Genomic DNA, 15,120 nt, shown 5'->3' with positions numbered 1-15,120 from the left:
ACTTCTAAATCCCCCTTTTTCTTCTGTCTCCATTTACGAGGACTAATCACCAAATGTGACATGAATCCACAAGCAGTTTCAGTCAACCTAAAGTGCATTTTAGCAAACTTACCATGAAACTCCAAAATATATAATGAAGCCCAGGTTCTGTAGTGATCTGACCCAGATTATTATATCTAAGCAGCCTATTCTCAAACTTCTCAACTCTCCACAGCTACCTTCGCTCACTTAAAAAACTGATTCTGCAAACTTCCTAGACATCAAATTTACACCAAACCTGGCTAGAGTTTCCTACAGTTTCTGCCAGAATAGGACAAAGTATTATCAAAAGAATGTCTCTTAGGGTTCACTTATTCCCAAGACACTGAATCAGGAGGGCAGTCTGGTACCCTGAAAGGTTCACAACCAAACAGACTAGTGTCAGGACTAAATCTGTGACAGAAAGTACTATGACAATTTAATAAAAGTCATACACATAAACATAGCGCAGATAACAAGTATACTCAGTAAATAATAGGTACTGCAATTAATGTGCTTTTAGTTGCCACATCCTTTCACTGATGACAATAAGGCTTTTCCCACTTGACACTATCATTTGTAACCTTGCAATACAGCCTTTTTCTACTTGACTGGTTCTGATGTTATAGGAGAAGGGCACTGGAGTGAACGTAACTTCTGGAAGACTAAGTTTTTTTAAGCATTATTAAGCAAAAATTCTGTCCTTTTTATCTTAAGTACTCAGTTCTGAAAGCATCTGATAAAAGCAGGGTTTCGTGTTGTCAAAAGTTTGGATAGATTTTGAAAATGAAAAATGTTTCCAATAGGAGGCTCCACTCTGCTCCTGAAGTGACCAGCTGCCTCTTTACAGTCGTGTGACCCAATATGGGGCTTCTGCAGGACAAAGAACAACTTCCAATGACTAAATGCTACCGTGATTATGTCTCCACCAAGAAAATGAAACTGGCTTCCAGCTCAACAGGAATTCCTCACTGCAAAAACTGAAATGCTGTACTCCCGTTATTTATTCCCAAGCCATCTCTCAGAGGTTCGCATCCCTCTGCTCACAAACCAGCGAGTACTCCTGAGCAGGCCACAAGTTAGTTACACATTATGTCAGACAGTGAAGCACAAGCCCTCTTTTTTTTTTTTTTTTTTTCCTTAAAATGTTGCTATTCTGGGATGTGATCAACCCACTGTGAATCATTAATCCACAGAGACAGCTTGTAATATATAATGAAAAGCAGAGCCTTGCTCTCAAATCCCTACTGTACTGGCCAAGAGGCATCAGGCACTTTCAGACCTCTCATTGCCATACTACACATGCCTCCAAGCATCTCAAGCACGTATCCGCAGAGCCCTTTAATGTTTCCACGAAAAAGCCTCAACATGGACATTACACAGGTTTCAGAATCCAAATCTAGAGTCAGACTTGAGCATTTAAACTCTCTTCTGGAGCCACCCCCAGCCACTCACCTGGGTTTTGACAAAAGTCATTACACAGACGCTCACCACTGCAGCAACCTGCCGCAAAGCGCAAGTCCTTTCTGTAATTTTCTTTAAGCAGATCCAGAAGCATGTGTATATTAAAAGAAACATCACATCCACTTCTGCATAGTGGCAGGTCGTGGTGCTGGACTTACACCTGTAAATCCTGACTAATTCTGGAACTGGATAGTAGCAACTTTTCCTCCAGTCTTACCTGCTGGAGCAGAGGAGTCAACAGCGGGATCGGCTGGAACAAATTAGGCAGGTTCACGCACTAAAGAGACGGCACTACACAGGTTAATCAAATAGATACACACTGGAAGAATGTCTCCAGTCTCCTTTATTTTCATTTATAGAAAAATAGGAATATAAATCAGAAGAATTTAAAGAAAATATTTCAAATATTTTCCAGTCAAAAATACAAAGCTATAGATAGCCCTCCCGGTACAGCTGGGATGACTTCCTATTTAGAGCCCCAGGAGAGCACTGCATTTTGGAGCAACTCAGAGATGCTCCTTGAAACCTGAAGTCCAAGAGCTAATTTATCCCTGGTACCTTCTGTTCTCACAGATTTGAACAGGCTCATTTCTATGTTTTGCTGTTGTCTCAGCAGCACAAAATCAACCCTCTGTAAGACTGAGGATCAATATGAAATGGTGAGACCAGGGAGAGTGAAAACAAGGGGAAGATATATAAGCATAAGCAGGAAGCATCCATGAAGAAGTGCCATTGCTATGAAAAGCAGGCACTTGAGTTAATTTATTTTGTGTTGTTGATTCTTCATTGAGACTTTAGAAAAATAACAATTAAACCTGGGTTCATATGGCCTTTTTTGTCCAATTCCTTATCCGGTGAATTCTTGTTCCTCTCAAGAAAGGGGGAATTTGCAAGAAGTCATCAGGGTCAGACAGGCCCCTCTCAGGGACAGAAGGGCAGAAAGAGACTGGCACTTCACAGCCACCCTGATTTCTTTGGAAATCGAGGAGTACACACAGACAGAGAGGATTCAGGATGCCCCAGTACAGAGAGCAACCTCTTGAAAGTAAGTGGCACAGCCTCTGACATGAAGTCATTGCTTTGGTTGTGGTTCCGACTGCTGCCACTCGCTGGTGCCAGCCATCACAGCACTTGCTCGCTGGGACTGTCAGAAGTTAGATGAACAAGAAGCTGTGAACAGAAGGGCAGGAGCAAGTGTCTAGCTGGCGAATTCTCTTCCAGGTTCCCCTGCATCGAGGGTTCCCTACCGCCTGCCAGTGCAACAGCTGATTCCTGAAACATAATCATAAGAGGGAGATAGTTAATGAGCTGCACCGCCGCTGCAGGGCAACGAGGGCTTAAATCATCCCGTAAATCCCATTTAGTTTGCTAACATCCATTTTCACTCCATGGATCCAATTCTACCTTTCTACTGCTGTAAGGAAGCAGCAACCACAGTGACCCCCATAGGATTACAATAGTGCCAAGTAAAGCCCCAGTCAGGCAGGCACACTGGACTAGAAGAACCCAGAGCAGCACATACTGTAGATGTTAAGTGCAAAAGGATTCACAGGAATATTCCCTCGAGGTGCCCAGCACTGCATCAACAATTCACAAAGCACACCGACATCCCCATAACTCCTCTAGTGAAAAACCTGACAGGTTACAAAGTTACCCGACAGGTTACACCCCTTTCTCCATTTTTCTTTATAACACCATGCTCCCCCTCAGCAGGCAGAGCTCTGTGGCCACCCATAGCCACCAAGGTGCTGGATAAGTACCTAGCACGCAACACACAGCACGTGTCTGTGTGAGCAGGTGCAGAGACAGGAGCATCTCTGGGTAACCACATTAGTGGAACGCTTGCCTAAGCTTTTCTGCCTTGCTAAGAGCTACACGCCAACACAGCTTCTGGCTGGCAAATAGCTGGAGGTACCAGACCCACAAGTGCTGGGACAAGGTTACTCACAGGCCTCTTAAGTAGAGGAAAAAACCCACTTTTTCTCTCAGGTCCATCAATACGTTGACCAGAACTGAACAGAGAAATATCCTGTTAAAACAACCAAGCAGGTCCGCGGGCCATTTTTCCCAAGCAGTGCTGGCCTAACGGCCACAGAAACTGAAGTTTTGCTATAGCACCATGCTCCTTCCCACATTTTAGCATTTGGTGGTCTAAGGGAACTTCTCACGTCAGTATGTCCCAGCCCTGACCTTCAGAGAAGCACAACTGGATCAACTCTTGCCCTGTGCAGACAGCTGCCCACAGAATAGCCCAACCGACCTCTAAGTTCTGCTTGTTTTATAGTTTTCTGGAAACTGGATTGCTCCAGCTCCACAAACATAACCCTGACCTTGGTTTAATGAGATATCATGCTCCAGAGCACAGTTTTATGCATCACGCATGGTTGGAAAAGGCTCACTGTATTTTTCTTTTGGCTTGGGGTCATTTCAAAATTCCAGAATCTGCACAGGGGGGATTCAGATCCCAGATCAAGCCAGCTGTGCACAGAGCAGTCCCATACCCTTCAGAACTCTGGGCTGCAGCTTTACCTTTAAAAGGCTTTACTCCTTAAACATGTACGCTAAACCTGCTTACTCTCATCTTGCTGATGAGGAAGGCAAATACTGATTTTGCCATAAATCAAGTCCACCCTTCCTCTCTCCCTCCATCCCATGAGCATGGCCACAGACTGTTGCAGTCTGGACATTCATGTGCTACAACTGCCACATCTTGCTCCAGATGATGAAAAACAGCTGATCCTCCTAGACACAGGCTGAGCAACAATTTCACAGATGTCAAGTCTGTGCTTTATTTGTAGACCTTTCAGAAGATGACCCAAAATTAAGAGATCAATTTCCTGGCTCAATGCTTTGCCTTGTTTATCTCATAACCTTCCAGAAGAAAGAAGCCAATGCAAGCTAGATTATCCTAGCTATCCTCACCTGATGGCCACAGGTCTGGCCGAAAATCAAGGACTTTGGAAAACCTCCTCAGCTTGCATAACAGGGGTTAAAATGAACCAGCATCTTCTACAGAGTGGGAGACAGGTGGAAGGCACAGATAACCAGCATCTCTCTTCGACCTGAAGCATTTATAAGCCAGACCCCACTTAGACAGAAGAAGATAATTAGGAAATACTCATCAAAATATACCAGCACTGCTGAGTTTATTTTAAACTCTGTCAGATGTTTTCCTTCCTGAGAGTCACTCTTGGAACAATATCTCAGGGAACTAATGTTGGCACAAGCTGCTGAGCTGACAGGGTGAGAAGCACAGTGCAGGCACGCGTGGGTGCGACGGCAGCAGCTGTGCATGCTTCCCCACACAGCCTCAGCCAGCACCCCCAGAGCCCCGGGCCAGCCCACCACGGCGCAGGTCAGCTGGCACAACCAGCGCTCTGTGGTTACCGCAAACTGTCCCCATGTCCTGGCAGAGTTACACCAGCAAGAAGTCAAAATGAGCGTGAACCGAGCATACAGCCAAGAGACTTGTGAACAGATCTAGGCAAACTCAACACTCGCCGCATCCTAGGCTCTGGCATCAGCTTTGGCCTCCCACCAACCTCCCTCTCAGGGAAACAGTTGCTTTCCCATCTCCTTCCACCTTTCTTTACAAGCATCGCATTTACACCCTCCACATCTAGCCAGCGACTCCCAGCCTGAGGAGCTCACCACGCGATCCCCTCAGAGCACTGCTCCCCTGCAGAGTGCACACTCAGATATGGCCACTTTAACAGAAGGCAGAAGCCTTTTCACAGACATTTCCCTCATCCCACTCAATGGCTGTCCCCACCAACAACCCAGTATCTTCTCAGAGATCACAGAGGTCAGTTTTTTCCTCCATGCAACCTCATAAAAAAAGTATATTCTTTCTTGAAACAAATTAGAGGATAGCTCTGTTCGTATAAAGAATACCTATAGCAAATAGTTGCGCTTGAGATTTTGATATCAAGAAAATCAAGCAAATTACCCAGCCCTGGCCAACAATCTCCTTGACTCACCACTGTAAGGACATACAGTGATAAAGATCACCAGACCATGTTCTGGAGGTGTCCTATCTGGGGGATACATGGGAGTTACCTAAAAGATCCATGCGAAATATAAGGGAGGCTTCACACACACACACACACAGAGGATGAGGAAGCTGCAGACCAGAGACATCATTCATGTTCCACCTGCCAGTCACACATTCTGCTGCCCAGCGCTGACACAGCTGCCCAGCGCTGCTGGTTCAAGGAGGCTTAAAGTGCATCTCCATTGCCTTTTGTAGATGGCAGCTTTGTCCACTGCTCAGGCCACCTCTGCCACCCCTTCAAGTCTATGTTACCACCCTGGCAATGAAACCAAGTGAACACACACAGTACCTCAGCCTGGCGCACACACAGAGCTCATACCTGCCTAGAAAATGCCACAGACATGACCTCATTTGACATTACAGGCAGTAACGCTGGAGGGGTAAAAGCTGGCGGTGTTAGAAGTTGGCTTTCCTGCTGGCTCTCACATGCCTGCAGCGCAAGGGTCCCACCAGTTCAGCTTACAGACCTCTAGCAAGACTCTGGGAACAATTTCTAGGCTCTGCTCAATTGGGATGGATTTAAACCATCTGCTGAGGTGAGGGCTGAGTGCTGACTTCAGTGAACCAGTCATCGTTCACCCCAGCTCCGTTATCGTTACCCCTCTCCAGCCTTCAGCCTACCAGCTACCTGACAATCAGATCACCAATCCTAAAGGACACAGTGCCATTTTCTGTGCTTCCACTCAGTGCTGTTCACCAGGTCAAGCAAATGAAAATGCTCGCCTCTTTTCGCAGCCCAATGAGGAAATGAATTCCTGAACATATTTTTATTTTGCTTAATCTGATGTTCCTGTCTGGCTCCAGGGTTTTAGTAAAATAACATTATTGTAAGCTTTTATAATCAGTTACATCTTGAACACAGGTAAGAGCTACTCCTGGCCAAACCAACTGTGATTTTTTTCTTCTTTATCTAAAAGCTTTTGGAACCTTTGTACATAACAAGCCCAGGCAGGGCAGGAAGAGGCATGAGAAGATGACTTCCTCTTACAAAAAAGCCTGAGAAAAACCCTGCCTAAAAAAGGCCGTTATTGGCAGTCTTGGTAGTGCAACACATTGTGTGCTTCAGGTCTGACAATGCTAATTTAGAGTTTCTAATTCAAATGAACATGCTTATTTCAACATTTATATAAGTTTTTAAAATATCCCTGCCCAGCACTGATGGACAGGCAGGGCTGCCAACCAGTTTCAGAGGATGCCTTTAATAAACTAACAATGGGGCTAAGAGTATGAGCATAAAAGCAGTGCAAAGCTGTGCCTCCAGTGACCACAGCAGAGCTCGGGAGCCAGGATTCCTCTGTTTCTGGCTCTGCCACAGATGTGTTCTGCAGCTTCAAGCCATTCCCTTCCTCTTTGCTGAAGTCTGCTCAATTTGTACAACCTGGGTGGTCCCCATCAGTCACCCCAAAGCTTCTTCAGCTTTCCAGGGAAAGGATGCTGAAAGTGCAAAGATTTAACAGTACTTCCATCCAACCTTAAGTGCCAGCACACTTACACACACCAAGTCCCTAAGCCAGCTGCCACTCACCAGAAACACCCACAAAGGGTCACTTGTAGAAACATAATCCCCAGTGCTTAAAAATCAGAAACAGATTTGGTTTTGTTTGACATCAGACAGGACCATTAACCTTAGAAGCATTGCTAGAGTGTCTTTAAAACAAAAAACCTCCACAACTGTGCCACTTAAAAGTCAATGAGATTTAGCAGGCTAACTGCACGTACTCCCACACTTCAGTCCTGGCTCTGTCACTGGTTTAATACATGAGCTTCCCCAGGTTATTTTGTATCTGCAAGAAACTCATGGTATGCAACAAAGACCAGTTAATATATGTAGAGTGCTCCAGAGAGCTGCACACAGTGCATTATGAAACTGGGACAAGCTGATCAAGGGAGAAAAATGAAAAATTCAACAGGAAAACAAAAGCTAAAACTCTTACTTTTTGCTTCCACTGCCATCCCCATAACAATGTAGGCTTCTGGAGTCTAAAGCTGGGTGCTGACATTCCACACAGACAGTGTGGCCCTCCCTGAGATACTGCATCCAGCGAGTGTATGAGTGGTGGCTGTGCAAGCAGCCCGGCGTGATGGCCACAAGCTGGAATTCAACACAGTACCTGCAATCAAAACAACCAAGCAGGTTAGCTCAGTAACAAGATTAGAGCCCTCCATGGGACAAGAAGAGATAGACTAAACTGTGTGACCACAGGACACTAATTAAGAAAACAAACAAACAAAAAAATCCCACACCCAAGGTCATAAAAACCAGAACATGGCGTGTACCCGCACTTCAACAAGGTTAAATGGGGAACAAAACTACTCTGCTGGTGTTTTCAACTGACATATCAAAAAATATCAGGTATTACTGGCATCTTTTTTTACAAATAGAGATGCAGATTGGTCAAGCATTTGACTAAAGCAAAAAAAACCCCCACCAACAGACAGGTCTTCTGAGTGCAAGTCTGGAATCCATTTGCTGAACCACACTTTATCATCTACTCTCACTTACTTATAACAGGTTTTGCAGAGCAGCTTGCAACAGGAACTAAGAATCAGTCTGTACACGATGATGTGATGATCCCCCTCCTAAGTGACACAGTGGGGTTGTCATATCTCAGTGGGATGACTACCAGATTGACACAGCACTTCTGCCCTGCTCAGACTTTGCTTTGCTTCTGATTTTAACCAGACCCGAGAGGAAAGCCCAAAGGAACTGGCCTTGTTTGGAGGGGAAAACCAAGGAAGTTCAGTAACCATCTAGAAACACAGCAGAGGAATGGGTTCTAGCCTAGACTGGTTCTGTATCAGTCATTACGGGGATTTCCAAACACCTTCAAGCAGCACACTGAACCGTGTGAGCTATTTGCTTCCTTGTCTTACCTGAGGGAAAGAGAGCAAGGATAAATATGGGTGCAATAGAGCTATGTTCACATTTTTGAATTTTACAGGGAGAAGGCTCAACTAATGAGGAGTCCAAGGAAGGCTCAGGGCGAACAGATGCTCTTTCCTTCAGACACTAAAGTGAGGGGGATGGATGCACTCACACACTATGGAAATACTTACATGTACAACAGCATTTGGGGAAATAAATCAACAAGTGCATGGCTGCATCACACTGGAAGAGCAGCTTTGGGAAACTCCACACAGTGTTTACAGGAACAGCAGATCTCAACAAGAAACAGGCAAAACACTAGGGACTGCAGCAAGAACCTCTGGGGAATAACGAGCTTGCAAAGCTGTGTATGAGGGGTTACAGAGTGGAAGATAACCTTTCCCATCAGCACTGTGTCACTGCTAGCCATGATCCCAGCTGGGAAAGAAGGGGACTGGGAAGGCTGATACCAGCTCCCCTGTGTCTTAGGCACCAACCCAAAGGCAGAGCAGCACACACACAGAGATGGCTGTGTCTCAGAAGACAACATGCAACAGAGCTTTCTGCACAACCCTGCCTGTACCTGTGCGGTGCAACAGTGCTGCAGAGGAAAACAGGCAGTGTTACAGCCAAGAAAGGGCTGAAAAGGGGGAGAGATGTTCTTCCCATGCAGAAAGATAGCAAACCCTGTCCCCTGGGAATTTACCCCATTTATGTAAAAAAAGTCCAGACTGCACCAGATTCTACACTGGGAAGTGCTGAATGAATGGTCTTCAGATTTTTGATCACACAACCTTAAACAGCAGCGATGCCATCAACAAAGAGCTGAATTTCAGTCTTGTACTGGCCTTATATCAAGGCAGACCCACAGCTTTCAGATGCACTGCAGTTACTGCTGTCGCTGATGGGAGAGCAGCACCCTGCTCTAGAAGAGAGCCACCCTTCTGCTGGGAAACGCTGATTCTGATGGGCAAAAAGCTGGGCCCAAAACTGCAACCAGTGAGACACTGAAGGTGGAGTGTGACTGAGTGCCTGTGCTGAGCCTCCAACATACCCTGCTCTTTCATTGCCATCAGCTGCAGCTCTTCTTTTCCTCGCTTTTCCAAACCCTCCTGTTGTTATTAATGCTGGGACTGCAAAGAGAAAGAGTACACATAGCGTAAGTGGCAATAATGCACTAAGGCTGTTAACATCTGCAAAACAGTAAAGATAGGCCTTTAATGTCATATGCTTTTATCTTCAGGAGGAGACAAAAACAATTCTAACTTTGTATTTTCACATTATCTGTGACCATCAACCATTTCACTAAAAAGAGAAACTGTACTGTTGCCAGTTTTCCACCTAAGCAGAGTAAGCCTACTTACCAGGCAGACCCAAAAGACAGAGTGGGGAGGCAATATTCACTTAACAACTCTCAACAGGTTTGAAAAAGTCAGTTGTAGCCAGCATCCAGACTGGACCGATTTTGACCCCAAAATACCAGTAAAAATGACAAGCAGCTCTTCTAAAAATCATTTAAGGTACATCATGAAAAGTTGATTCGAACAAACTGAAATCAGGCTCTTTCTCCAGAAATAGATGGAGGTCTCCTCTGCATGCACTCTGCTCCAGCGCAGAGAAGGCATACCTTGCCTTTGATGGGTATTGCTCCTTCATGACTTTTTGCAGATGACTCATAAAATAAAAAATATTAAAAAGAAAAAAATCCTGCTTAACACTCACTTACAGAAGTTTTAAACAGGCATAAATCTACCGACTCTATCAAAATTGCCAGACATTTACACTTGTATAAGCGAGATCACAACTGGCCTGTAGTATTTCACTTTTGAAATACAGCAGATCTCAGCCCACAGCAGGCATTGCTTTCAAATACTGTCCAGGAAAGGACATCTCTAAGCCCCTGCGTGAAGAGCACAGTTCTCAGTTACACCAGACAGGTCCACAGCAAACATGCTGGTGTCTGAAAGCAACTCTTTTCAAGTACAGTAAAGAAAGATCAGCTCTGCTGCCTCAAACTCGGGTCCTCTCCTCGCGTATCCAGCCACTTACATTTTCAGTGGACTTACTCAGGGACTGTTTGCACTCCGTTCCTTGCTGAGTCCAGTACTCCACACAGCCAGCCCTCTCCTCCAGAGGAGGGCATGCCTCTCCTCCGTTCCTGGGCTCCTGGATGATGTGCCTCCTCCGAACACGATACGTGGTCTTGCAAGGCTCCGCGCAGCCACTCCAGACGCTCCACTGAGACACGACACAGGGGATAACTGGAGGTAGGGTAACAAACAGGGACATAGAAGGTTACAGAAGTTATGTCAGTGATGTGCCTTCTCTAGAAAAGACATTTTCTGACAAAGCTCAGTACAACCTTCCTTATTTCACACTTGTCCCACAGTTCTGTTCAGCAGTTCCCAGTAGCTCTGCTCCCAGGAAATCACCTGCTCCAGCCATCCAGAGCAGTCTACATGGGGCCAGTCACCTAATTCTGTTTTTTTTCTATTATTTCTATCTCCTATACTGCTGCAACCCTCCCCTGCAAACTGGGACCTGCACTGGATGAACTGAGAAAAGTTTTAAAATTAGACAAGGTCAAATTGCATGGTAGGGGAAGAGCAGGATAAAGAGCAGGAGAAAAGGGAGGGTGTTGTAGACCCTTCATGCAGATAAGGCCTGAAATCTTACCAACTTCTCTTGTGAGATGTCACACAGCACATGATGACCAGCCACGGAGTCTGGACCACAGCATGGCAGGCTGGAGTTGAGTTCAAGAACTAAAATGAAATACAATGGCTTCCACTTTCTACGTGTTGGAACCAATCCCAAAATAGTCTGAGGATGTGACTCAAGACTTTAAATTTTGGAAACATGCACTATGTAGTGCTTCAAAAATCTTCTCAGCATTGAGCATCCCTACTTGCTCTCACATAGTAGCCACGGCGCTAAACTCCTAAGCTTTGACCTCCAATGCAGCTAAAGAAATGCCTGCCTTCAGCATTCAACATCCCATTCGCTCAGTCTGGAACACACTGGCACCACTCCCTGTGTCACATATCCCCTTCGTGATCTCTTCTCCATGAGCATGCCCATAGTTGAGTTTCATAGGATTGAACCTTTGGGGAGAGCTATCAGGAATAACACAGGAATCACTCAAGCACAAGAGCATTCACCTGCTGGTCTCTCCCAAAGGCAACTGGAGCCATAGCCCATGACATATTTGATCAGTTGTACTTAACCAACACAACCTCACCATCAAGAACAATACCTTTGGAGAAAAACACTTGCAGGTCAGCCTAGACTCATATATTATCATATATTATTTTTTGCCTTACGTATTCTCAGTTGGCTACAGTCCCTCTCCTTGCATTTCTGTATCTTGTGACTGAGCTGGGCCACTGTGTGACAATACACCACACCAGCCTTTCTAAGGACATCAATTTAAAGATGCAGATATGGTTGAATGATGGACTTGGAAGTGCTCGGTTAAACCAGGGCAAGGTTTTGTTTAGACAATGGTCTTGATGACCTTAAAGGTCTTTTCCAACCTAAACGATTCTACAAGCCCATTCAAATCCGTGAAGAGCCACTATGCTCAGCACCTTACAGTAACAGGCATTTGCACCCCAGTTTGAAAGGCATTCAAAAGCCTGAGTCCCAGTGATTTCACCGGGATGTGAACTGCCAAATGCTGTTGCGAATCCCAGCCTTTCTGAGCAGCTCAAGCTTGATACTTCAGTTTATTCTCCCACCAAACACAGATAAGCCCTTGTCCTGCTTTAACCAAAATCAGGACACCCCTGATCACTGCATTAACCTCATTTGAAACTGCCCTTATCTTTCAAAACTTCAGGAAGATCTTTTAAATGCTATTGCTTTTCTTCTTTGTCTAAAGTCACCACAAACAGCTTTTTAAACCTATTCAAAGATCAGGCATTAAATCAATTATCTAAGTGATTGAGACTTTTCATCTATGCAGCAATGGCACCATAAAAAAGTCTGTGCATTGGATCATAGGCTTCCCAACGTTATTATCCTTTTGTGCATCTGATTTACTCAGACTACTCTGCTCTCTTCAGTTTTGTCTGGTGTCAGATGTTAATGCCTTTGCCTTAATATTTTGCTTTACAATTCAGTTTGATAAAGCAGCTCTTCAGCGGTGGGAGGAAGAAAAAAAGGCCAGGCTGCCAAGGCAATACTAGTCAAAGTAGAACTGGGTCCCTTACATCCACCGCAAATGAATCACAAGAAATAATGCAGAAATACCTCATCCTCCACAAAACCGGCTTTCTCGCCGATGCTGTTATTCCTCTAGCGAGCCACAGGATGGCACCGGGCTGGGAGAGGCAGCCCAGTGCCCCGGGCTGGCAGCGAGGGCAGCCCTGGGACACCTGCACGGCTGCAAAGGTGCCCAGCGCAGCGAGGGGCAGTCACCGCTCCCTTCCACCCCCTCACAATGCCTAACAAGGGCTGCAAACACTCTTCTTATTACTCTTCTGTCATGTGAGGAATAGACACAAGGGGTTCCCATCCATCCCGGTTATCCCTGACTGCTGAGGGCAGCGGGACGCAGACTCAGCGGGACTGCAGGAGCACCCAACAGCCCAGCCGTGTGCAGAACAGGCACCAAAGGCACGGGGGCATCCAGCCCCAACGGCAGGACAGCCGAGCTGCACCCTCCCCACAGACCTGGGGTGCCCTGCCCCAGGCCAGAGGTGAGCCAGGTGTACGGGATCCCATGGGCAACATTTTGATGCTTGCTGCTCTCCGCTGCACTTAGGAGTTGCTGGTCCGCAGACCCATCAGCCTGTCCTCATTCAAATCACTTTGGAATTAATTTATTTCCCCCCTTTTTTCCAGCTCTTACTTGAAAGGAAAAGGGCAATTGAATCATGGGAATGCAGGCCCATCTGCCTAGAGCAAAACTCTGCTGCTAAGGCACAGCCATGCAGGTTTCAAAAAAATGACATGATGCGAGCGGGTAAGACTTTTTGAAGGTGCTGTTTGTGGGAAAGGAAACCGAGATTGCACCACTCACTAAAATCACTTACCTCCTCAATTCACATCCGCACTTTAGCAGAAGACATTTATGGATGGATGGAGGGAGGGAGGAAGGGAGTGCTGCTGTGCCCCTGGGAGGGCAGCGCTGCCGGGGACCCGGCACACGGCCGCACAGGCACTGTGGTCAAGGCTGCCACCAGATCCAATGCTGGAGCTGTCGGTGCCTTCTGCCGGGAAGCACGGACTAACAGGTGCCGCAGAACTGATCCCATCCATACTCATTCAACCCACAAGAGGGAAAGGGATCGGGGGATTCTGACTCAGTCCCACTTCGCTTTCCTGTCCTGTCCAAGCACGCAGCATCCCCACGCGTCCCACCAGCGATCTGCTCCAGGGGACCCCAGCACCCCCGGGAGCCACAGCCTCGGCGGGGACCACCGTGCCCGCAGCATCCCTCCGGCCGGCCGCCCCCTTCCGCGTCCCCAGGCGCCCAGCGGCGCCTCCCGGCCGGGCAGCTGCCTGCGCGGGGGGCAGCGGGGCTGAGCCCCGCCGGCCGCTCACCTGGGCAGGCCCGGGCGTAGTCGTGGCAGCAGTCGAGGGTGCGGGCGCACGCCTGGTCGCAGTAGCAGGGCCCGCGGGAGCCGTCGGGCCGCCAGCCGGCGCTGCGGCAGGCCTGGTCGCGGCCCGGGCAGCACAGCCCGCGGGCGGCACAGCCGGCGGCGGCGCGGCGGGGCAGCACCGGCAGCACCAGCAGCGCCAGCAGCGCGGCCCAGGGGGGGCGGCCCGCCATGGCGGCGCGGCGCCCTCAGCCAGCGGCGCTGCCCGCGGCCCGGCCCGGCCGCCAAGGCGCGGAGGGGGCAGGAGCCGACCCGCCTCCCCGCGCCCGGCAGGGGGGAAGGCGGCGGGGCGGGCCGGGCGGAGCCCCGGTGCCGCCAACCCGGGCGGCCGCCTCGGCCCGGAGCCCTTCGGTGCCACCGGCGGCCCCGCAGCGGGCGGGCCCCCCGCCTCGCCTCGCCTCGCCTCGCCCAGGGGGACCGCGGCCCCGGGGGGCGCCGTGCAGCCGCCCCGCACCAGCCCCCGTGTTCTCCGGGCGCTCCCGTGCGGTGCCTCTGCCCTGACCCTGTGGGCAGGGTTCGGACACGCGAGGCTGTCATGTCTGACGGCCAGCGCTTACCAGCCAGATCATCATCGAAACGTACTGGTCAAAGCGCCCATCTGGGGCCGGACTGCACTGCAGCACACCCCAGGAGCCACCACAGACCTGAAGGTACTCCATTCCCAGCACGGCAGCCTGCAAGAAACACGCTCCAGCTGGCTATGCTGCCTCCCTGCAGAATTACCCTGAATTTGCTGCTTACTTCCAAATGCAAGAAGCTTAAAGCGATTAGAGCCACTGGCGTGAATTATTTAGCTATTCAGGAGGAAGCTAAAGGCTTTACTGTAAGTTTTTATCAAACAGGCTTGCTCTAAAATATTGATCGCGACAGATGTTATACTTCGCTGAATACTGAGCTGGGATTTACAAGACCCACCCACTGGTTCTTTTGCAACCGATTACTGTTGTACTAACAGTGGGTATGGGCAGAGCGTTCCCACTTCAGGGAGACTGCAGCAAAGATGCTTCTAGAAAAACAGAAAATAATGTTAGAGGACAGGCTAACACCTTTGTCATGTTCAGTGCTGGAGGCATGGGAGCAGAGGAGACCAGGGCCAGCGCCTCAGCTCAGGG

General features: G+C 48.1%; 1 protein-coding gene across 1 annotated transcript; it reads right to left on the bottom strand.

Annotated features, from left to right (window-relative positions):
• Positions 1 to 1,807: 1,807 nt before the first annotated feature.
• Positions 1,808 to 14,558, bottom strand: LOC308070534 (somatomedin-B and thrombospondin type-1 domain-containing protein-like). Its single transcript, XM_080404601.1, has 5 exons — positions 13,953 to 14,558; positions 10,469 to 10,663; positions 9,457 to 9,535; positions 7,471 to 7,647; positions 1,808 to 2,754 (listed from the first exon to the last, which is right to left on the bottom strand). The coding sequence occupies exons 1-5, from the start codon at positions 14,179 to 14,181 to the stop codon at positions 2,637 to 2,639; spliced, it is 798 nt and encodes a 265-aa protein (XP_080260727.1). The 5' UTR covers positions 14,182 to 14,558; the 3' UTR covers positions 1,808 to 2,636.
• Between the last annotated feature and the right edge of the window lie 562 nt (positions 14,559 to 15,120).

Source organism: Falco punctatus (assembly GCF_963210335.1).
Source record: "Falco punctatus genome assembly, chromosome: 10".
Taxonomy (NCBI): Eukaryota; Metazoa; Chordata; class Aves; order Falconiformes; family Falconidae; genus Falco; species Falco punctatus.
The sequence above is the reverse complement of the archived record's forward strand: the minus strand, read 5'-3'. Positions and strand labels throughout refer to the sequence as shown.

What these genes read in the sequence shown, in the direction of transcription:
- LOC308070534 (XM_080404601.1), bottom strand. Translation starts at nt 14,181, where the DNA reads ATGGCGGGCCGCCCCCCCTGGGCCGCGCTGCTGGCGCTGCTGGTGCTG. An exon ending in GGAGTGCAAACAGTCCCTGA is followed by an intron (nt 9,536 to 10,468) that starts GTAAGTCCACTG and finishes TTCTCTTTGCAG; the next exon opens with TCCCAGCATTAATAACAACA. An exon ending in GATGGCAATGAAAGAGCAGG is followed by an intron (nt 7,648 to 9,456) that starts GTATGTTGGAGG and finishes TTTTGATTGCAG; the next exon opens with GTACTGTGTTGAATTCCAGC.